Source organism: Pantherophis guttatus, chromosome 7, assembly GCF_059756535.1.
Source record: "Pantherophis guttatus breed Tessera chromosome 7, ASM5975653v1, whole genome shotgun sequence".
Taxonomy (NCBI): domain Eukaryota; kingdom Metazoa; phylum Chordata; class Lepidosauria; order Squamata; family Colubridae; genus Pantherophis; species Pantherophis guttatus.
In genome coordinates, this window is record NC_142069.1 from 33276139 (window position 1) to 33301736 (window position 25598).

At 35.4% G+C, this 25598-nt stretch overlaps 1 protein-coding gene across 2 annotated transcripts in view; it reads right to left on the minus strand.

Annotated features, from left to right (window-relative positions):
- Positions 1 to 6780: 6780 nt before the first annotated feature.
- Positions 6781 to 25598, minus strand: part of UBN2 (ubinuclein 2) — a 69685-nt gene continuing 50867 nt past the window's right edge. Inside the window, exons 14-17 of one of the 2 annotated variants that reach the window (XM_034403018.2) lie at positions 21344 to 22873; positions 14203 to 14449; positions 12143 to 12232; positions 6781 to 9934 (exon numbers count right to left, since the gene is read on the minus strand). In XM_034403018.2, the coding sequence (XP_034258909.2) occupies positions 9888 to 9934; positions 12143 to 12232; positions 14203 to 14449; positions 21344 to 22873 (1914 nt within the window). In that variant the 3' untranslated portion in view covers positions 6781 to 9887. Of the gene's footprint in view, positions 9935 to 12142; positions 12233 to 14202; positions 14450 to 19185; positions 19284 to 21343; positions 22874 to 25598 lie in introns of those variants that run through there. The other variant, XM_034403019.3, reaches the window with a different exon arrangement.

Genomic DNA, 25598 nt, shown 5'->3' on the forward strand with positions numbered 1-25598 from the left:
CTTACTATCAGGCTAAATTGACCAAACTGCCAGTAACTTTCTGAGATTTTTTTATTTTATGGGACTGCTAAATTTTTGTTTAAAGACCAGATATTTTCTTCTTCCAGAAGACTAGTACCCGATGGAAATATGGAGCCCATGCATTGCCTAACTAGTACTTTCTAGTAAAGCAATAGGCAAGCAGATGTCTCTGTAAAGCCAAATATATGGTGTTGCTTACAGCCAAAGCCAAAATGGCCAGAGTGCAGTCTCTGCAATTGCAGAAGAGAGGGAATGATCACAGAAGCCTCAAGTGGTCAACAGGGAGTTGGGAAAAGATGAGAAACACTTTAACAGTGGAGCAGCTAAAGAGAACTTTGGGTTGCCTCTAGAGGAGGAGTTTCCAACCTTGGCAACTTTAAGACTCTGGAAGTTGAAGTCCACAAGTCTTAAAAGTTTCCAAGGTTGGAGACCCCTGTTCTAGAGTGGGCTGGAGATGAGAGAGAGATGGCATTATGAAATCCTTCCTGTTAAAAATAGGTTACCTATTTGGTTAACAGCTATGGAGAGTCACAAGAGTGTGAACCAATTGGTAGATTGGCTGTATTTAAAATTATGGCTCTTCCAAAATAAATACTCATTTTAAAACATTGTGGACATTTTTGATAATATAAATTGGTAAAAATTTTAAGACCCCAGAATCTTTTATTCAGTTATTTAATATGCCCTCGGATCCTGACATTTAATAACTACAGTATCTTACTTTATAAACTCAAGCAGCATTGAATACATCAGATGATTTCTTAAATACAGGAGAATCCTATAAAACATTAGATATATAGGGAAATGTCAAGAGCCTTGATAGTACAGTGGTCTACGCACCCTGTTATTAACACAGCTGCCTGCAATTGCTGGTTCGAATCTCTCCAAGGCTCAAGGTTGACTCAGCCTTCCATCCTTTCTAAGGTAGGTGAAATGAGGACCCAGTTTGTGGGGGCAATAAGCTGACTTTGTATAAAATATACAAAAGTATGAAGGCTATTGCTTAATGCATTGTAAGCCGCCCTGAGTCTCCGGAGAAGGGCGGCATATAAATCAAATTAAAAAAAAAAAGTTTATTAAAAATCTGTCATTTATGTTTTATCCTTCACACAGGATATCTCTAAACACTGTTTTTGGTTATACTGCCTCTCAGTCTAAGAGTAAATATTGCCTCTTCCAGTTATCTATTCCTACACTCTTAGCAAAGAATCTGTTCTTTTTTTCTTGAGAGGTGCTGTGAGAAACCTTTTTGGCTAACATTAGAAGCTACAAGACATAGATTTGTTTGTTCCCACTTACCTATTTTCCACTATATCCATGGTCAATTCATTAGTCATCATATAGGCTGTGGCTCATTTTTTTTTCTGTTGTTTTGGTTATTTTAGAAACAAATTATATTAATTTCTGCTGTAGAATTATTTAATTACATTTTTGAAAAATAAGCATGTCTGTTTTCTAGGTATCTTGCACATTACCAAATTAAGATATGCAAAAGAGTTTATAATAACATATATCAACCACACAATGTGTATGTACATTCCTCTTTATTTAATACAGCACAGACACATGTCACATACAAAAGAAAAACACTCATGAAACTCCTGCCACATTTAAAGACAGGAACATCTACTCTCAGTTTGAACACTCAAACTGATCACTTCTGATCAAATATCTGCTAATTAACTATAGATGGATTCTCAGATGAAGTCTCCAGCCAAAAGAATAATCCACACCCTGTTTGAAAAAGTGAAATTGAGATAGTAATTCCTGGATTATAGAAGCAGGAAAACCACTGAAGAAAAATCACTCTTCTAGAAAACTCAACCCATGAGTTTTTGGAGCAAATATTTGCTATTCACCATTTGAGTTTTCAGGCCCATGATATGATAAAATGTACTAAGAGGAAAGCATTTGTTTCCCAGTTAATTTAACTGTATTTTGAAACTGGAAAGGACCTGAATATACATTCAGAAATGGCATAGGCTTTTTGTGGCAGCAGCTTCCCCTTTTCTGTACTCCAGTTTTACATGGAAAGTAAGCAGGCACCAGGTCTTCTGATAAAGAGCCTAACATACTTTAAAACAGATATTTATAAAAAGGAGAATTGAAAGGGTTATTTACAAAATTCATGGCTGGTGCAGTACATCTTTTAAGACACACTATGTTACAATCTTTCAGGTCCTGAGATTATTATGGAAAAAATAATTCAAATATTGTGTTTGGAATCATTGAAATAGGAGAAAAAGATCAATTTATTCTTTCAAATTTTTCAGGTTGGTAGAACACATTTCTGTAAAAACTAAGCCAAAAAGCAGTTGGCACAAGTAACTAAATCATGTGTATAATTATACAAGCCCTCTTATTGAGAGTAGCTACATATTTGTTGCATGGAAAACATGTCACAAGGAAGACAAATATTCTTCTCACATGGCTCAAACCTTCCACTAATTTTAGAAATACTCAGGTTCAGAGAGCCAAGCTATAAACAGAACAGAATAACTGCTTCAGATATGTTTCCCAGGCATGGATAATTATAGCACCAACAACTTGATAAAAATAGGTACTTTAAATAAGTCATTAGGAAATCTATAACCATGTTCCACAAGTATCAGTGGATCAATTTTGTCAATCATGATGTCTCCTTGTTTTGTATGGCTAACCAGGTATTTTAAAAGCTTTCTTGCTGAATATTGAGAAAGTATTCAGAAATATTGTTTCCATCAGGAGGAAAATACTAAAATAGAATTTCTAGATTTATTTAACTTGAAAGCTGCACTATTGTTAGAATCAATTTATGAAAAGCATGTTCTTTTCTAGAATGACAAGTTCAGCTCAATGTTTCATATTTATAATCACATCAATGTCCAACTGCAGAATTTATCTTACAGCTTAGAAAATCCTAACATATTTTTAATTTTAAATTGTGATACTTAGGTACTGAATATGATTAAAACATGTTTGATGACGGATGCAATATGTAACACTGCTCAGCAATTTAAATTAAATTTATTTTAAGTAAATGTACTTGACTGAAAATACATACAAAAAAGAGCACCAGTTTCCACAACATGATGTTTAATCCTCTGGATTCTTCAATCCACTGCTGAAAGGTGCCAAAGGAGAAAGATATTCAGATCACTTCTCTAAAGAAGGATCTATGTGAATGGAGATCTAATTAACTAATTGTCCTCTCTTTGTACAGGTGAAATCTACTTACAGATTTACTAATTTCAAATGGGAGATTGTTTTTTATCTGCATTTTTGATTATAGTCAGTAAAAGGATATCACCATCAGATTTTAAAAACCTAGTCTCTCAGAACCCTATCATTGTAGTGAAAATGTTCCTGCTATTTAAAATTTAATTTCACTTTTACAAAAATATTTTCATAATACACACATTCAAAAAGCTTTGTCATGTTTCTTTGGGTAGATATTAACAACAGCCGGGGGGAAATATCTGTAATACTAAACATGGAATTTTGTAATAAGCAAATTTACTGACTACTAAAATCAAACTAAAGCATTACAGAGAAAGGCAGTGCTGAAAATAAAATGCTACTGTACCACTCTGTACCATCTCTAAGGTCTGAGAGCCTTACCTACAATTTTTACTTTTAAATTAGCTGACTTTTCTCAACTATTCCAATATGTGACGGGACAATCAAATATTTTCCCTTTTACCACACCACATTAAAATGTCTAATGTATTATAAAAGGTAAAATTTTATAACACAAAGTGTACATTACTTATATTGTTTCAGGGGCACTGCAAAGATTAAAGAATTATAATTGGGATACAAAGCTCCAGAAATGTGTTTGTTACATAGAAGAAAGATATTTCATTGAACAAAAATTGCTCCAGATGAAACTGATGAGAATCCTAGTTTTCTGACATGGCTGAACAAAATATAATTCAATTAGAAGAAACAATTGGTAATTATGTAAATATAGAGATGGATTCAGATTTAGATATCTGCAAGAGGGCTGGCAGAAGATTCTTCTAGGTCAGGGGTGTCAAACTTTCGACGACACATTGTTGTCACATGACATATTGCAATCTTCCCCCCTTCGCTAAACCGGGGGTGGGAGTGGCCACCATGGGACGCATCTGGCCCATGGGCCACAAGTTTGACACCCCTGTTCTAGGTCATCAGGTATCCCTTCCTCAGCTCTCCATATTACAGTTTAACCTGATCTATATTATTTCTGGTATCTGAAATGATTGTTATGGAGGCATTCACTTCTGCCAGTCATTTTCCAGGTGCTTAAGCCTAGATCAAGTTCATATCTAAATGGATTATTCTAGGTGATTTCTTCAAGTGTTAACACAAGTTTCTCCAACTTCTAAAGATTGTTAAAAGGTATATAAAAAAACCCTAAGCAATAGTGTCCTGAGAAATACATTCAGAAAATAATTCTTAAAAATAGGAACAAATGGTTCAAAGTTGTAAAAACTCAATTTTGAAAACCAAATATCTAGTTTACAATAAACTTCAGCATGACAACTGATCCCTTTCTTCCTAGTAAGAATTTCCTTGCTATAAGGAAGTTTCTTTAGACTCTTGCAGGAAATTCAACCTTCTCTCTTATCTGTCACTGCAATTAGAAACATGTTAACTAATTACATAAAATACTTTATATTCCTTAATCATACCAAATTACTTTATCTGAACAAAAGATAGTTCTTTAATTTTTAGCAGTATTCAATGTTATTCGAGTATTCAACCATCCATTCAGAATTTATTTGAAATAGAATGCAACTTATATTTGTTTTAAAGATCAGTAAAACCTTAGTAATAATATACGGTAGTTTTAAAAAGTTAAAAGTTTTACAAATACAATAAAAAAATAGAATGTATGATTACTTATTTTGATTGGTGGGTTGCATTCTTACATTTGTCACAGATCTTGGCAACAGATTTGGTAAAAAAAACAGTGAAATCTTGCTGTGATTTTTTTTGTTTAAAAGTATACTGCTATTCTTCAAATTAGCCAATTTGTTACTTAAAGCAAAATTTTGTTTTATAATATATCTAAAGATATGTATCTGAGCAATGCAAAGAGGCTCTCACTGTATTTGGTGCATGGAAAACTAAAATTTTAATTTAGAAGATGAAATCACTGTCACCATCAACAGGCAGCTTCTTAGGGTGAAGCAATAGGCTTCTTAGGCATCAGAGGCCATATGAAAATATTTTTATTGCAGAAATATAAAATATTTTATTGTCTACTAGTATGTAACCATTCAAATATAAATTATTTATAACATTTTTAATGTGAAGAAATATTCTGCTCTTTCTCTGTCACAGGGAAAAATGTCAAATTTTAGAATGGCTGGTTTAACATTATGATTATTAGACTGGTATTTTAAATTACAATCTGAAACTCCAGTGGAAATGGCTTAGTGTACTACAAACCACTTCATTATAGTTGCTCAAATACACTGTTTATAAATTGTGCCAAAGTTCATTTTCAGAAGTAAACATTAATACTACAAAAAACAGATTCAACATAAGGAAAATAGTGCTGTGTGCAAAGAACAAGCACGTAAGAATGACAGTTATGCAACAGCAGTTATAACATTACATATACTGAACACTAATTACAGAAGGGTTATTTTAACAACATAAAGTCATTTGGACAGGATCAAGGACTTTCCAAATATCTCCAAACACTTTAGGACCTCTGAATATACTTTATGGGGATAAGAGGGAACAAAAAGAAAAGGCACTTAACCAAAAGCCTGAATCAAGTAAGTTGGAGGAGTAACTCCATTTAGAGATAGAACTAAAGTATATATATAAAAAAATCTAAAGGTCATACAATTATAATTGCATAAACATTTTATGATATCTATTTATTACTCTAATCTTGGTGTTAAGTTTTTGGAAAATAAAAAGTGTTCTGTGACCTCCAACATAACAAGTTATGTAAATAGTTAGGTAAAAAAACTTTCCAAAATTTAACATGATTTTTTTCCTGCACTACTATTCTGAAAAGTTCAAAAATAACAGTAATAATTATCATTTGTCAACATTCCAAAAAACTAACATCCTAATTTTTTTTCTGGGCAAACAGTTCTAAAAATCACTGTGTAAACTAGATTTAAATGTATTTATAAATATAATCAAAAATATTTTAATGAATGTAGCAGCAAACATAGTAAATAACTGAGTCCTAACAAACTATCATCTGATTATGATTCAATGTCATAATGGTAGCTTGGGATGGTAGTTTGGGATTTGAGAATTATTTTATTATCAACTGCTTTGGATCAAATGGAGAGGCTAAATGGAGGTTAGATTAGTCAGCTAAGAGTTTGAAGAAGTATACCATGATTACCTGCCTCATTCATAGCCTACTGAATAAATTAAACCCTATTTTCATGGAAACAGATGTCAAACCCACAGCACCCACACCTGAGATTTTGACTCAACATTCCCATCTGTCTTGCTAGAGACAAGACAATATGAAAGGCTGAAAAAGGAATGATTTTAAGCCATCAAATATTATCTTGGGGATGAAAGTATGCATTGTTAAGACAGTTCTTTGTTCATTGTTTATATCATTTCTCCATACTTCATAAAGATCCAAGATAACCTACGGAATTGCTAACTGTCCCCATTGGACAATAAAGACATAATTTAAATGATTCTGAAATTCAAAACCTGTATGTCAAAATTATTGCTTATATTTGAGGCTCAGTGTAAGATCACTATTTTAGCCCTAACCCTCAAAACAATTTAAATTCAGAAACGAAAACTTTACCTTTTATTGCTTGTGAATACTGAACAGATTTAACATAAGAGCTATTTAACTCTCCAAATACATTTTAAGACAAACTAGGCTGTTAAAAACATCTAAATTAAAAATTGCTGTGCAGGAAGTATATATTTCTTGCATTGTAATAGTGCTGATATTATATCTGCTCTTTTCAGTTCTGATTATCTTCTTTATGTCCTTATGTCCATTGTAGAGAAACTCACGGAGTTATCACTTAGATTTATTCTGATCATAAAAATCTTATTTTATTGAGATCTCAGGAGCAATTGTCTTCTATCACTTCTTTCACGGCATTATGTCTCCAGATACTCCAGTTTGCTATTAAGCTGAAAAGCTGAACACTCTTCATATGTTTAGCAAAACAAAGAGGTCCCAATTGCATGCCATGTAATAAGAATCATAAACTCAAATCAATTAATGTGCTTTCATTAAATTCTACATAAGAAATATTGAAGAGCAATAAGAAAGCCACTTGTGTTATTTGGTTTTATGAGAACATTTTCACTCTTTTAACATAAACATAAACCGTTTTCTGCCACCAAATATTTTGCTTTGAATTTATGGAAAAACATAATCAGAAACATATAACTCCTACTAATTCTATTCTGTACTGTATTATTTCTAAGGGGCAAATGTGTGGAATTGAAAGGTAAATCTATATTTTAAAATGTTTTACCTTTCACACTTTCTATCATTCTGTATAAGAGATAACTAAATCTAAAAGTTACTAACTACTTAATATTTAGTTTTCATAATGTAATATGGAATGTCAGGCTCTTATTATGCCTCTTGTTTTAAGAGAATTTCATTTTTATGATATTTTAAAACCATTGTTTCAAATATAATTTTTTAAATTTTAAATCTTTTCTTCCAAATGTATTTTTTTTATTTATATGTGCATGTGTGTGTACATGTTTAAATACACAGATCTGAAGTTGCCAAAAGGAAACAACTTAGATAACAGTAAGTCTCAGTAAGAACTGTATATTTGGCTATTTGTAGGATATGCTCATGGAGAACATTTTGCTTACCTTTGAAATGAAGGTAAATCAATCAAGAGAATAAAATTAACCAATTAATATTGAAGGGAGAAGAAAGAAAAGCTTTGCAGATGCAAAAAACATTCTGAACTTTGTAGTTTCTTCTACCAAACTATCAGTTATCTTTTTAAAAAGCCCTTTGTTTACCTTGTATCAAGATTGATTTGACTCTATTTTTAATCCATATTTTGTGCAAGTTTGTAAAAAAATTAATAGGGTCAACCCAACATTCAGTTACTATGTTTATATTATATATTATTTAAATATACACATTTTACAAATATGATAAGTAGTAATCTGAATCAGTAAGATTAGCTACCTGGCTTTGTAAGATGAAATAACATATATTTGTAAACTTGGTAACTAAATACATGTCTGTCACAAAACAGCAGAAGAGTTATCTTGGCCACCAAACAGTATAACTATATGCACATAAGAAATAGAATTCTATAAGAAGCTATAGATATTACTGAGTTTCATACTGTAGAAATTAATGCTGCTCAATAGATACAGCTAGTTGTCTTTTTTAAATGTGGTTTCCCTTTAGAGCAGCACAAGGGATTGCAGTTGGAATTAAATAAGCCTCCAGCAAAACATGCTGGCATATGTACATATTTCTTCTGGATGATGACCATATCGCTAGGAATATTTAAAAAATCAACTCTTACTAAAAAATAAAATATCAGATTTAAATTATAGAAAAGGCTTTAGTTTGGGGATTAAACTATGATTTTTAGATCTGACCTCCACTGAAACGTTTACAACATAATGTGACATTGTTTTGACTTTTTCTCCCAGAATTACATCCTGAAATACATTTCTTCTGCATTAATTAATGAGTGCAATACAAAGCAGTTCCTACATTTCTTTCCTAGACTCTTAACATAATGGTTTCAAAATCAAAGCCAGCCTACAGGTTGTATGTTCAAGCAACAACAAATCAAGTATCTCCCATTTTAGCAGATTTAAAGAATACTGGGAATAAGAATGTTAAAGCCAAAACAGAAGGCACCTCAACTATACTCTTTGGAGAGAGCTTTGAACAGTTCTGATAAAAGGTCTTACTTAAAAGCTGTAAGAAATCAATACAGCACATATCTTCTCAAAGCTAATAGAAGAGGAAGAATCCAAAACTATCTTCACAAAGGAGAGAAACGGAATATTTCTACATTCTATCAATATATGAAAAATAAGGCAACTCTGAAATGGTTCAGCAAATCTAAAAGTGATAAAATAAACCTTCCATCAAAGGTATTGAAAACAAAGCTATGCTATGATAAAGCCAATTCATGCTAATCTTATATCTGAAATTTTGATACTAAAAGGAAGATTTTAAGTTCCACTGAAATGTGATTACAAAACACTCACCATTTTTTAAATCTTTATCTGAAATAGAAAAATCTCTGTCCTGATCAGTTACAGTATCTAGGGAAAATATTACCCAAAGCAAATTTTGTATAATCTTCAGGCTCTTCAAAGAGCAAACAAGCAGCCTTGATTTTGGGTAGAGAAAATGCAGACTTCCTTTTATGCTGATATAAAACACTTTTTCTCCTCTATACTTCCACCTTATTCAAACTTGCAGAGAATGTTTCTAACTGCTATAGCTTGAAGACTTTCCTGAAGCCTCCACATGGCTGAACAGGATGGATGGCCTTACTTGCATGGTGGATACAGATGTCTACTTTAGTTTCCTTTTATAGTTCCTTTATCAGACATCAGCCTGCAAAAAGGTTTGGGTTGCTGTAGGTTTGACAACTGAACCTGTTTGGCCAACCCTTTCTGAGATAATTGGGATAAAAGGCTTTGAGAACTGTCCTAAAAACAAAATCAAACTATGAATTATTTTATAAGAACACTTTCCTCCTTTTTCTTCTCTCTTTGATCAAGTATTTTTGTTTTTGTCCTCACCACAGTGCTTAGGATCAGAATATGTAAACATTGACAGAAACAGCAGCTCTGTGTCCATGTAAGCACTTTCCCAACTGGTCATTCTCCATCAGCAAAGTAGAACCACGTTTACTCCCTTATTTAGCAGGACATCACTGGGTTTTCCTCTGTAACTTAGCATCCACTTTGCTTTGGCCATCTAGAATTGAGGATGAAAAAGAGAAAGCAATTCATAAAAGAGAAATGATGATTTATTAATTTTTCTATCACTGCAATCATATGATCCTTGGTGGTACACAAAATATAGAAAATCAATATCCTTGGTTAAAAAAAGTCTGAAGTATAAACAAGCAAACACATAGATAGCCACAATCAATCAACAGTCAAGCTAAATTGAAGAAACATTTAAAAGATCCCATGATAGTATCATCTTAATAGTTAATTTAATTTACTTTTGAATACTAAAGTGAATCTAGCTTTCATGGGAAGCCTATTTCATAATATGGAGGTCATGAAAGAGAAACAACTTCTAGCTGCAATCCCCGCAACTTTATAAAAATAAAGAATCGCAAGCAATTTTTCCCAGAATGTACATATTATGTAGGCCAACTCTATCTGGAGGAAGTGTTTATTGAGGTAACTTGATGCCAAGCCAAGTTAAGCTTTATAGATAAAAAAGCTTAAATTTTTTATTAATTAAATTAAATTGTACCTAGAAAGTTACAGGAAATTAAACCAGGGACCACAGCACAGGTACAATGTGTTGCTGACTTCCACTGCCAGTTAACAGGCAGATTGCTGCCTTTTTCAAAGTGATTTTTAGAGGCAGTCTCATGTAAAGTGCTTGTCTGTTCTATAAAGTAGATCAGGCTCAAACATTAATGTCAAGCAAGAATTACTCTTACTGTAACAGATGCAGTAAAAAAAAAATCTTGCAAATCTGATCTGCTTCCTCCTCCCCTCTAGCTCTGTGAGAACTAGAGAGGATTTTTTTCTCACATTACTTTCTTCACCTGAGCTCAAGACCCTTTTATCTGATCATTGCCTTCCTAGTATCTCTTCCTCCTGACCTTCGAGGCATTTGGCACACTGCAGTCCCTGTTTCTCACCCGTGAATCCAAGAGAACCCCTGAGTCACAGACTTGCTCTTCCTCAAAGCCAGTGTTATGTCTCCAAGAAACAGCCATGTGGGTGAAAGTCTTGATTAAAAAAATAGCAACTATTTCTTGGTTGAGTTCAAACACCTAGAAAAGGCTTCAATCATACCGTATTGCTAACACAGCCCAGGATGGTGATGTATAATTGGGTATAATCATCTCCCAGCACTTTCAAGTAGGCATTAAAGAACAGAGAGAACTGAACCCTGGAGCATGTAAAATGGGATAAAAATAAATAAATAGGTATGGAAGTATGAGTTTTATATTTGTTAATTAATATTATTTTAGGGCTGTGTTTGGAAACTTTGTGGACAATAGGATTGGAAAAGTCATTGCTTTTTGGACTTGCCTATGATTAAAATGAGGGATTGTGGGATGAAGAGATTTTATATGTTAATTAAGCGGAGGTGAAGTGATATTGAAACCATTTATACTTGTCTTGATTCTTTTTCTTTTATCTGTCTTTTCTTTTTTGCCTACTCAGCATGGTCATAACAACCTTCCTTAAGAATGAATTTAAAATTAGTATACACAAAAATCAAAGTATTCAACACTTACAAAAAGACTTGTTCATGCTAGGCTATAATGTATGGGTTTTTAAAAAACTGACTAGTCATTGTCACTGTATACTATGGTTTGGGGTTTACTTTATAAGTGAGTTAGACCACTATGATTTGTTTCACAAATCAGGGTAACAACAAACCATGATTTAGTGCAATATATGACCCCCCAACCCATATAAATCACCCTAGCATCTGACTGCAGAAGCAGTACCATTAAATTCAATAGTCTTGAACTTTGATCCTTTTTAATCATGTTTCAACAGAATGTTTTTTCTTAGAACTGATCAGGCAATTACCAAAGGCTACACCGTATTTCATATTCTCTCCCAGTAATGACAAGAAGGATGAGATACACCTGAATGGGGGGGAAATTAAGGCTTAACCCAAGTGGAGAATTATGTCTGTAACAAAATTGTTGAATAGTACTTTCTCCCATGCTTTGGGCATATTTCATGGAAAACATGTTAGAATTGGAAGGGTTTATTCGAGTAACTGAATCCAATCTCCTGTTCAAGTCAAATTAGAGCATCTCTAAGAGATTCACATTGAGTAAAGGGAATCCCGCCATGGTTCTGAGAAAGTTGTTGCATTGTGAAAACTGGTCTTAAGAAATTTTTATCACTGTAGAAACTATACTGTGAGACAGCTGGTTTCTCTTTAAAAAAGTGAAAAAATATATTTTCTTACCTGAATAAGCTTGCTGTAAATGAGCAGGCAGAGATGTATGAGACAGTGCTGCTGAATGCTGAGCTCCTGACTGTAAACCCTTCAATAAATCTGACATGGTACACAAAAGGAAAAAAAACAACAACCCAGATATAATCATAAAATTAACATGGTCATAGTTTTTTGTGCCTCTCTGTAGACAGCAAGTTTAGTTATTTAATGGTGCAGTACTAAAGTTTGGGATTTAAAAATTCAAGTGGATGACTTTAAGCAATTACTATCTTGCCAGTCCAAAACTACAAGATTGGTCACTTTGATGATGTCAATTGAATTGAACAAAAATACAAGTTCTTTAGAGTCAAAATATATGTACAAGAAGCAAAATAAGGAGCAATAGCATCACATCAGCGAGATGCAGATTGTAGAAAAGATTATGAATTATTTCAAATGTACAAGTTAAGCTTAGATAATTAGAGAGGATAGGTATACTAGCAAAATATGATCTGAAGAATTTACAAGTAAAAATAAGTTTTTACTTATTTAATTTATAGGCCGCCTATTTCACTGTTACAGTGACTCTTGTCAGCTTACAATATAATAAAAAGTTAAAAAAGATTTCAAAATGATTAAAATTAAGAGGATTAAAGAAGAATCTAAAACTAAGAGGATGGGCAACATGGGGGTAGGGATCTTCTTTATATCCATCAGCCACTCCCAATGTAGTATGCCTCTATCAGGGACTCAGGACAGCTGGTAGCGCCTGGTTTTAAGGCTCTTCCAGAAGGCCAGGAGTATGGGAGTGGATTTCATCTCCAGCGGTGTAGTGTTCACCTACTTCACACCTAATGCACAGTATAAAACTAAACACTGAGAAGGAAACACACACAAACAGAAAAGTGGATAAAATTTAATGAATGAATGAATGCCTTCAAACTATAGATTTGTTTGAAAGCAGATGTTTACTAAAAACAAGAATCAATCAAATAGTCCTGGACCAATAAAGGTTGTCTTCTTCCCTACTGCAATGATCTGCAACTAGAAACTAGTATGCTTCAGCAGTAATTCAAGCAGTTGTTAGAAAAGAAATTGGTGATGTCGAGGTAAATAGAAAACAACTATGGATAAGATGGATAGATAGAATCAAAGAAATTACAGAATGAATTTGGAAGAACTACAAGTTATTAAACAGTAGTCACAATAGAGAGCATTTATCCATATAGTCACAAATAGCTGAAACTGACTTGGTGGTACCTAATTATAGGCTTGCTCCAAAGATAAATTGCCTGTTAGCATAAAGGTTGAATATGGACTTTGTTGTCTTCAAAAGAGTGGCCTGTGTCTTTTAAATGCAGATGGACTGCTGAATCTAGTCCTGATGTGTTGTGCATGGCACAACATAGGAGAACAAAACACATCAAGACTAGATTCAGCAGTCCATCTGCATTTAAAAGACACAGGCCACTCTTTTGAAGACAACAAAGTCCATATTTTGAACAGAGTGGATCGCTGGTTTGAAAGAGGGATTATGTCAAAATTGAACAGCCCTCTCTCAACAGAGGGGGAGGGATACGACATCATCTCTCTCCAATCTCACACAGTCCTTTCAATAATTCCAAGAAGCCTCCACACCCATTTGCATCACTCAGGTGACCCTGATGATTCATAAACCTCCAGGTGACCTTAAAGACCTGCTAAAAGAATGCAAATGATCAGCTGTCTTCAAGCAGTATAAATCCTTCCATTCCCTGCCATCCAGCTTCAGAGCTGAAGCTGAACGTCGTCAAAGAAAAACCAAACAATCCAGTTGACGCTTGAAAAAGCACTTTTGGGATACTCATAGTCATGCACTTGTGCAGTCAACCCAATCATCTAGTCAAGACATCTAATACCTTCTAACAGCCACATCATAACTGAGACAATTAAGCCACCAAGAGAATGAGAAATAATTATAGGCATAAACAACAAACTAATTTCCCAACAAATGCAGAAAATTCAAAGAATTTGCCATTGATAAAGAAGAATTAACTGAAAAATAGTAAAAAAAAAAAAAAAAAACCAACAATAACAACAGTTTTACTTACTCTGAGTTATACTATGGTGGAAAGCTGCTGAGGTAGATCCCGAGGTGGCTGTCACTCCAGCCGTGTCTGTTCCAAAGCTAAGAAGCTCCAATGGAAACTGAAAAGGCATAGTCACTGGAACAAGACTCCCCAGCATCCCAAAAGGAGTCAATGGAGTAGATGTCACATTCTGACTGGTTACAGACAATGGTGATGCCATGAGAGTCAAAGGTGAAGCATTTGCCAGTAATGATGCACCTGTTGTTGACTACATAGATAGATGTTATTTTAAAAATGTTTTAAAGGTTTTTGGAAGCAACTCAAAGCATACTAAAGGTATTTAAGTATTATTTTCTCTCACATTCATTAGAAACAATATTTTATAGGAAAGCTTATTCATTTCTTACTTAATTCATGATATAATTTAAGTGATAGCAAATGTTGGTCGGCTCTTTTTTCTTGCGATAAATATAACTGACAGTGCAAATGTAAAAAGTAAGTTTGGTGAGGTGGCAACCACTGGTTCCCTAGCTAGACAGAAATATTACATAATCATAGTTCAGCTGCCACTTAAGGCCATCAAAACCACAGCAAGCATTGCTTTGGAAAATTGGAAGAAAAAGCTCTGGAACACAGGCTTATAAAATGTTGGCTTCTTTGCTCCACGTAGCATAAATCTGTAAAAAAAAGTCTTTATTCTTCTCCATAATAAAGATTACACGTGCTTTTTTGTGAGAGTTATATACCAGGTAAGGCTTATTACTGAATAAGGGACTGTTTCTGGAAAGTTACAATTACCACCATTTCATGGTATAAAGTCTAACTCTTTTTACTTCTATCACTGAAAGCTAGTCTGGTGTAGTGGTTAAGGCAACAGGCTAGAAATTGGGAGACCATAAATTCTAGTCATCAGACCATCACATACCATGTTAAATACCATGTCATTCATATGTGTTGTGGCAGAAAGCAGCTGAAAGAAGGCCATTATCTCCATGGAGACTATGAAATCCTGAGTAGAACTGGAGCCAACTTTCAAGGCACTGGAACTGAAATCACCCAGCAAAGTAAGTCTGGAAAATTCCAGTACCAACTACCTTGCAGTCATAGCTGCTGTGATATCTAAACGTGGCCTGAACAATATACCTATCTGTACCTAACAAGATTTCTGATCTACCAAAAATGGATGTGAACATATTGCAATTTGGCCTGGCATTAATTAGCAATAGTTGGATAACAAGGTCACTAGCAGTGCTGTATTCAGAACCCAGGAAGGTGACAGAGGTACTTGGAGTGGGACCAAACTGCCCTTCCTTTAACAGTTAGTGCCCTCTCTCCTGTAAAGTAGCTGATTCCTGTGAAAATTACTTCCTCTGCCTATAAAACCCCCTGATGTTTTATTGCCTCCACCAACATTTTAAAGAAGTATGTGCAAACTTACTTATGTAATAGACTGAGTGATAAAAACAGTTGTGAACAGATGTTGACAATCATGGTTGGTAGTTAAGATGGTAGGGTTGTGTGTTTCTGACAATCCCACTAAGTAAGTTAGACAGTAGGGATGCCAGATTATAGGTTAGATTATAGTGCCTATAGATTTAGGATTTTACTGCTGTGTAAGTATTTTATTTTCATACGTAAATAAATAAAACATGTTATATGTAGCTTGTATTATTTTCATGTAGTTTTGATTATTGATACTTTTTTAAAATTAATTTTTTACTGTGGTTGGATTGTGGCCTGCTTAGAAGCATGTTATAAATCTTTCTCATTTTGTTGTTTGTTTAGTTCCAAAGGTAGAAGCCCAACCACACATAAAAAAGGGTCATATGGAATTAAAATCCCATTCTTGCTCCTCCACCCCACATATACTCACCAACTATAATAAACAATGATCCTTAATCTATTAGCTTTCATCTGAACCTTTCTCCCACAATACTCTGCTCTCACTGTGGTTATGAGCTAAAGTCTTCTCCCTTTGGGCTCTTACCCTAGGAGCAGCTTTCCAAAGGAGGACTGTTGAAAGCTACACTTATTTATTTTTCACACTTATATAACCACCCATCTCATAATCAATGACTCTGGGAAGTGTACAACAAAGTCAAAAACATATATACAAATTACCGGTAATAATATTATTAACATTAAAAACTTTAAAATTATAGAAAGCACAAAACTAAAACAGAATTTAAAAAACATGTGTTAATTACACAGGAGTCATCTCAGTATTTCTCCAGTCTCCTGAGGCCTGCTGATCCAATCTGGTCTTGAGGAACCTCCAGAAAGTTAAAAGGGTTGAGGTCACTTTGGTGTATCAGTTCTCCCACAACAGCAGCCAACAGAGCACCTAGTAGCTTAATCTTCCCCTTTGCTCAGCTGATGAGCAATCCTAACTTTTTCTATCAGGAAAAATAGCTCTCTACATGAAGTCCACAGTTACTGGTTTTTGAACTCAGCAACAATTTGGTACGTCTGAAGAAAGCATATTTTTACCAAAATTAAACTGTGAGGGGTGTACAATTTGATTTGCATGAAAAAGGTAAGTCATGCATATTAATCTGCCTTTCATTGTCAAAATGTATCTTCAGGATTCATTCAAGATCCTCAAGATGGCGCCACTGATGGCAGCCTTGGTGAAATGCTCTCTTGTGTTTTCGATATTCTCATTTTTCAAAAATGAGTTTCTGAACATCAGACAACTTTCTAAGAATATTCTTCCTCTGGTTTCTCCCGTCTCTGCAAACGCAGAAAGAAGTTATGTGGATATTATGATCAGAGAAGCAACAGTTCTCTTCCATGGCTGGAGAATATAAAGGAACTGAAAAAGAGGAAGCATGCTGGTGTGAGACTGAGGAGGGGGGCTTAGGATTCCACTCCCATTGCTTCATCTAACAAATCTACATTCAATAATGAATGTAGGTTTGTCAATGGATGAACTTCTCCCTCTAAATAGGAACCCTAATTTTTCTAATTTAGCCATTTTCTGCTTTACAGAAACTTGGCTCAGTGAGACTATCAAGAACAGAACAGAACAGAACAGAACAAAACAAAACAGTTTATTCGCCAAGTATGATTAGACACACAAGGAATTCATCTCCAGTGCAAAAGTTCTCTGTGTACATGCAAAGCAACAGAGTACTAATAATCATAATAATAATACCAGTAAGAGGTAGTAGTAAAGAAAACGGGAAGGATAATAATACTACTACTACAGCCATACAACATGGGTATATATCCTTAGACAAAAGACAGTGCTGTGGGAATTAGGTGTTCAGCAGAGGGAAATAAGGGGAAAAACTGTCCCTGTGTCTAGTTGTTTTGGTATGCAATGCGTCCCGAGGAGTGGAGTTGAAACAGTTTATGTCCAGGATGTGAGGGAAGGAGCTGAAACACAAGGTTTTAGATTCAAAGGGCAGATTAGGTTACAGAAACATCCAGTAAAAAAGGAGGGGGAATCTGCTTCTATGCTAATATCTGCTGATGTAATAATGTCACAGTACTAAAGAAATTTTGCAGTGTGGATATAGAGACACTATTCATCAATTGTAAACCTTTTTATGCTCCACGTGAGTTTTCTTCATTCATCTTGATTGGGGTTTAAATGACTATAGGCTGGTTGCTCTGACATCTGTAGTTATGAAGACCTATGAGAGGTTAGCACTAACCTACCTGAAAGTCATCACGGATCCACTGTTAGACCCTTTGCAATTTGCCTACTGAGCAAATACAGTATATCTGCAGATGATGGAACTGCACTACAATATGGCACTACACTACATCTTGATCTTCTCGCTTTATACCAATGACTGCATTTCTAGGGATTCCTCTGTTAAAATACTGAAATTTGCAGATGATACAACAATCACTCAGCTCATTTGAGACAATGATGGGTCTGCATATAGATGGGAATGGGCCCTGTGGTGAAGCTAGAACAATCTGGAGTTGAACATGCTTAAAACTGTAGAGATGAGAATGGATTTTAGGAGTAGCCCTTCTATTCTACCACCTCTTACTACAGGGGTCTCCAACCTTTTTGGTTCTGCAACCAGCTTTGACAGCAGGGTAGAATGGTTTCATGCACACATCTAAATCCCATGCATGTGCAAATGAAGCTTTGCATGCTCGCCCGCCACTTTGGCGGCCCAATTCCCAACTAGCCTGGTAGCAGGCCACAGCCCAGGGGTTGGGGACCCCTGTCTTACTATATTCAACACCACAATATCAGCAGAGAGTCCTTCAAGTTTTGGGGTCCTATAATCTCCCAGGATGTGAAATGGACACTTAACACTAGAACCACCATTAGAAAGGCACAACAAAGGATCAACCCAGGAAGTTCAGACTGCCCCAGAAGCTGTTGATATAGTTTTGCAGAGGGATTATTGAATCTATTATATGTATTTTGATAACTGTCCAGTTTGGTACAGCAACCAAACAGGACAGGTACAGATTCCAAATGATACTTAGGACTACAGAAAGAACAATTGCAACCAGACTGCCTTCCATAGAAGATCTGTATAATCAGCAGGTCAGGAGGAGGGCTGAGAATTATCTACAGACCACTCACATCTTGGACATAAATTGTTTGAACTCCTCCCCTCAAGGACACTGCAATAGGGCATTGCATACCAAGACAACTAGACACGAAGACAGTTTTTTCCCTTGTGCCATCACTTCTGTTCTATTCTCACCATTTTGAGAATAAATAGAATAGAATAGAATGGAATAGAATAAATAGAATAAAATGTGAATTTTACAGTGGCCTTCAGATTGGTTAATGAGCCACTAATCTTCAAGAAATTATGAACCACATTTCTCATAGGGTTTTTTTTGGGGGGGGGGGCAGCTTTAATTCTGCATCTAGAAGATTTATTGATTTACTTGAAGGATCCTGCTCTCTACCCTGATCAAGTGCATCGAGGTCTTGGACTCATAAATGCAGTCCCTCTGCTAAGCTAGAAAAATGCACCTTTGAATTTCTAATGTTGGACTATTTTATCATGTAAGCTAGAATATTTCTTACCTTATGACCCTCCAATCTCCATTCTCCACCCAGAAAACGTCAGTGCCCCTTCCTTGATATCTAGCTAGTCCTAAGTCTCAGACTCCTAAGGGCAGAACAGAAAGTCTTTCCTTGACTGATCAAATTCAGCAAAAACAGGGTTCATAAGTGCAGGGTTAGATAGACAACCTTCAGGGAACCCCTTGTTCTCCGCTTTTTGGGGGCATGGGAGAACTGTAACCAAAGTCACATGAGAAATTCCACAGCTAAGAGTAGATTAGAATTTAAGTGCTCAGTGACTGCCAACACTTTAACCACAAAGCTCTTCTTTGGGTCAACACATGCCTTCTGTCCTCCCATGGGCTGGAAGAGAGTTATGAAATATCCCCTTTGACTGTGAGAAGTAGAAAGAAAACTTAGCAAATCTTGGATAAACAAAGAGAAGGTGTTTTGATTCCTATATAGATTCAATCTAGTCTGCAATGGAAAAGCTACTTTAGCCAAGTTATGAGTCTTTTTTCAAGAAACAAGACATGAATAATCAGTTACTATGTGATGAACTGAGATGTCCAGCTGAATGAATGGGGGGGGGGGAATGCAAGCATTTAAAAGAGGGAATCTTGACAGTTGCAACTAAAGAAGAAATGGAAATTCTACTTCCCTTTTAGCTAAACTCATAGGATAGAAGGAGCGACTGGAAATCTCGTATACTTCAAGTGTTAAAGAAACAGAAGATGGGCACAATACCTTCCAGCCATTCATGATCAAGAAAGGGTTTCACTTCGGGGGAATAGGAAGAAGAAAATAGAGAGGATCTGTCATAAGGGCTGAAAAAGAGAGAGAGCTACAAATAAAAATATTTCACCTATGTCCAAATATCCATGAACTCAGAAGGCAGGAGGAAAAAGTCTAGCGTTTAAATTCTAGAGTACACACCTATATAAAGGCTTTGATTTGTTGTATACGCTAACATATTTAATTCTTATCTACAATATTCTACTTTAACTGTCATACCTGAGAGTCTTCTGCCAAGTTTAGTCGATTGCTAAAGGGTTAAGTGTCTGGAGACCTGACATTTATTGCTCTGTCCTGATATAAAGCTTGACTGCAATTATGCTAAATATTGTTATTCAACAAAGGTGCTTACTTTAGGAAAGGTTGGCCAACTAAGTATAACATTTTTGTGAAGGCAGTGGCAATCCATAATATTGCCAAAAAAGTTGCATGGATGTTATTTAAGTTTGACTCAAGTTTGACTCAAGAGTGTTTTTATTTTCACTCAAAACTCAAATACCCTATTTACACACACAAAGAAGAACGCATACATCCCTTTAAAAGGCCCCCAAAACATAAAAAGGAAAAATATCAAAAAGTGTTAGGTTGAAGTGGAGGAATAGCTCTAAGAAAATGAATGAAAGTGAAACAAAGATAAGGAAACTAGATAGGAATGAGGTTAGAAGTGGTTAACTAGATAGGGAAGGAAAGTAAAGAAAGAAAAACTCAGTTTAAACATCACAAAAAAGTGATAGGTTTACCACCCATACAACTTTTCTCAAGCAGCTGTAATTTTCAAGGGATTAGGATTATTCTGTAAATAAAGTAATTCATCCATCTAAATTATTGCATTCAATTTTTTTTGCTTTTCTAGTAATTTGCTCTGCAGAGTGTTTATAACAGTCACAGTAAAAAGTCTTAAGATACAAATAAATATACTAGAAATTAATTTTTGTCTTTATGTATTAAATCCTAGAGTGTCAGTTATTGTAAAATACTGAACATAAAGTTGTTTTATAATAAATTCCATCTTCTAGTAACTATAGGAATTCATATTGGTAAACACAACCCTGTTTTCTATTTACAAGAAATCCTTTGTGGTAGTTTTTTTGCCTTAATGTTATATACAAACTCAGTCACCCATTATGGGCCACTGTTATGTATGAACCTGGCCATTGTAACTTGTTTAACAAACTATATCTTAAATGTGTAACTGCATCAAAACAGAAATCTAGGGTTCAATATTTTTTTTCCTTGAAGTAAATCCTATTACACTGAGTGGACTTATTTCTAAACCCATACACATTTGCATTCATTACTACAATTCACAATTTAATAGTTAATATGTACAGTATATTATATCTTAAATTCAGCTTCAGATTCAGTACATACCTGTACACTGGCTGGTATAACTGTAGACCCTGAGGCAGAAGATGGTCTATGTGGAGTTGATAACTGTTTAGTAGCACCCTGTGCTCCACTTCCTGCTGCTCCAGAGGGATTAGTTCTACTAGCCCCACTTGCATTTAAGCTGCTTCCCCTATTGATAGGTACATTCAATCCAACTCCACTCATGTTATTTTTGCCAGCAGTTGCAGAGGCAGAGGAACTGGATAATTTAGAAGGAGCTTGAGGATTCTTTGCTGGTTGAAAGCCTGAGGTTCGGTTAGAGGAAAGTAAATTAATTGTGGAAGATTGTCGGTTGACACTTACTCCACTGGACTGTTTATGAAGGGAATTGTTGTTGTTGGAGTGACTGTTCTGGGATACTAGTGTACTTGGACTGGAAGAACTAGATGATGACATGGGCTTGATTGTAGAGGTGGACTTAGATGAGGGCAGTTTAAGGGATGTAGTAGGTTTGGATGTTACAGAAGGCTTGGGCGCTGAAGGTTTGGGAGAGACAGCTGGTTTAGGAGAGGGAACCATGGAGAAAGGAGGCTTGAAACCCTGGGCAGAAACATGTGATACCATGGCCTTGGCCAAATAATTACTAGAGGTAGAGGTGCAGGATGTTGTCCGAGACACAAGTGGGTGAACCATTTGGGAACTCCCAGAGGTGGCATTAGACAAAGGAAGGCGGTATACTACTGGTTTATCTGAAGTCTTGGTTACTGGGGAAGAACAGGAAAGTTTGGGATTGCTACTTAATTTTACCACAGGATTGGTTTGAGATTTACTAATAGTAACTTGCAGAGGAGACACATATTTTTGTTGGGCAGTGGGCTGCTGGTGAACTTTTGCCACTTGTACTGTTGAGGGACCACAGCTTTGGACTTCTGAGGAGGTTACAAGCATAACTGTATCCTTTGGCCTTTGTGAAGTAGGAGAAGCTGTAGCTTGTCCTTTGCAGGAGGAAGAAATATGGGTCTGGGAAGAAGCAGCTTGTATTTGACTTGACCGCTGTAATCCTTGCTGCAGAAGCTTGGCTGGCAATGGTTCCAAGGAAACCTTGGGATTTTGAATTGAAGATCCAGCAATAAGGCCTGAAGAGATACCAGTCTGAAGCAAATCCTGGGATTTCTTTGGTACTGGTCCTGTGTGTCCAGCTATAAGACTTGATGAATGTTGTGTTTGAACAGCCTCTATCTTTTTTGAGGATGACAGAGGTAATTTGCTCATTATGCTTGCTAACTTCTCTTCTCTTAGCCCGGCCCGAGGTCTTGAAGCAGATGTGTCTACAGGGGACACAACAGAAGAACTCTTGACCCCATTATTAATAGCAGCCAGAGCATCAGAAACAGAATCCAGTGAAGGCGGATTAAATGACAGATCTTCATCCAGTGAGTCATCTAGGCAAATTGTCTCTGGAGCTGGAATAAAGCTGGTTACAGCATTCATAGGTGTGCTAGTACTTGAAGCAGGAACACAAGCTGAAGTAAAAGGGGGACATGCTCTCTGCTCCTTCTTTGGACTAGAGTCCTAGTGTAAAAAGAAAGTGAGAAAAATGAATTTGTTTTTGAATTCTGCTAACACGGATGATGTTACCTAGTTTGTGTAATAAACATCTGCAAGAAAACCATCAAGCTCAAAGAGTACCACAATTCCTTATTTCAAACCCTGAGCTACAAATATTCTCCTTTATTGGAAACAGCTCTTTATAAAACAAAGAATTCTGTGGAGAGAAGAAGAAAAAAGAAAACAGCACAATATATTTTAAAATCTGTTTGTCAGTGAGATCTGTTGGATATGCCTTATTCCAAAGTAGAAAAATCTTTCTTTGTCAGGCAAAAAGCAAATCTTAAAAAAAAAAAGTTAAAGCAAGTATATGACTTGATCAGTCTGAGCTGATTTTATTTCAATGATAATAATGATTCGCATTTTTTATATTATACATATACAGTTTTCATGTTATTTACATCGAATATCCATTAAAATAAAATAGCAAGGGAGAAAATTGAAGACCAAATGGCATGCAAATAGCAACAAATGACATTTTACTTTAGGTATACCCAATATTCTAAATCTGGTATGTGTGTGTATGTTAAAATTTAAAATTATTAGATGCTCAAGGGAAGTTAAAAACAAACCAAGAGTTAAAACAACAAGGAATAGATATAGACTGGTGGCCATACCTGCAAATTCAGGCAAGATATAAAAAGGATCTAGAAAAATATGGCTTCTACAAGGAGCAACAAGAGCTCGATAAAATTATACAGGGACAGAGGAAAATAACAAAATCCCAAAACATCTGGACACCAGTTGAACACCATTGGCACTGACAAAATCACCATCAACTAACTGCGGAAGGCAGCTTTATGTAGAGCAGTTTGCATACTGAGACAATATCTGTAGCATCATCAAACAACATCCGCACCCAGGTTCTTGGGAAGAACTTGATAAGTAGAAAAAAAGGCCAAATCCAGTATAAATATCTGGCTGACTGTGTGATTTGGAATCAATTAATGTGTAATCATATTCATAAAGGCAGGGGAAACTGTTGGAGATACAGCTTAATAATGAAGATTTTATAAAGGCAGTAGCACCAGAAGGCCAGAAATATTTGGGAATTTTCAAAGCTTCCAATTTATTACAGAATCAAGTCAAAGAAAATATTTCTACCAATGTTTCAAATGAGTTTGGAAAATTTTGAAATCAAAATTAAATGATGGAAACATTAAAAACAATATCTGGGTAGTCCCTGCTATTCAATATACAGCAGAAATAGCTGACTGGACCCAGATGGAACTTGATAACTTGGCTTGGAAGACAAGAAAATTAATGAAAATGCACCACACCTCAAAAGTGAAATTAATCAACTTGTGTTTGCCAAGAGAGGGGTAGAGGACATTAAAGGTAAAACAAACTGTGGAGGAAGAAAAGCCTGACCTAAATGACTATATTAAGAAAAACCAAGAACTCTTGCTTGCTTGCACTTGTGTCAGAAGCACTGAGGCATTTCCAGGTTGAAAGGTTTAACTGGTAGCATCACTGTTGTCTGGGGGATGTCCAGTTGGGAGCTCCTTTCATGTCCTCCAGCAGGAGCTGGAGTGAAGAATGAGAGCTCAACCCTGCCCTGACTGCACTCAGGTCTCGAACACGGGCTTGTTAACCTCCATCCCTCCATCCTAATCATGCGAGCCATCATGCTCCTAAGAACTCTTGCTGAAGGTAGTCACTCAAAGAAAGCTTCTTGAAAACAACAATGATGAAGGCTGAATATAGAAAAGAAACACTGAAAACCAATTTGTTAATTGGAATGGCCACTGCATGGCCAATATGTAAAGAATATAGAAGGAAATTGTGACCAAAAACCCAAATTGGCTAAGATGAGCAGTGTTAAAGAAAGAAACCAAGGGCTTTATTTTACTGGCTCAAAAACAAGCTTTGACAATTAATTGCAAGATGTCAAAATTTCATCATGTAACAAACAGCAGCAAATATTGCCCTGTAGTAAAAAGGTGAAATAATTGACCATTTGGTTGCAGCAAAATTTCACAAAGTGACTTCTGACTGAGTTGTCAGAATTATTTATTGGAAGCTTTTGCCAGAGGTGTGGACTGGACTTGACTGTAGTAAAAACAACTACGACCATCAAGTTGAGAAAGTTCTGGAAAATGAATGAGTTAAGTTCTTGTGTGTCTTTAAGATCCAAACAGACAGGCATCTTGTTCATAACATCCCTATATAAAAGTTTCTGAAAAGATTTAGGAAAAACAATTGGAAAAAACTACAAAATACCAGGACTTGCAGATTGAATTTGAAAGCTTATGGAAAAAGAAATCCGTTGTTATACTGTGATTGGAGCCCTTGGAGAAATACCTAAAGGGTTTTCTCAATATCTGGAAATATAGAATTTATCAATCTAAATATTCTAATTTTACAAAAAAAATCACTTTTATTGGAACTGCTTGTATTCTTAGACGGTACCTTAATAATTTTTAGGTCATTGGTTAGGACTTGGAATTATTAAGTTTTCATAGTCTTAGACTGTGAATCTAAGCATAGATTACTTCAACATAATTTATTATTATTGGTCCTTGGGAAGAACGTGAAAAGAACTGGAAGCTGTGTTTTCATATTGTTGTGAACAGATAATAACTAATAGAAAATCACAAAGCTATAAATACTCTGGTAGAGTTGATTACTGTACAGCTATGGAAAGGACTCAATAGGTGAATAAAAATGCCAAATCCTATCCAAACAT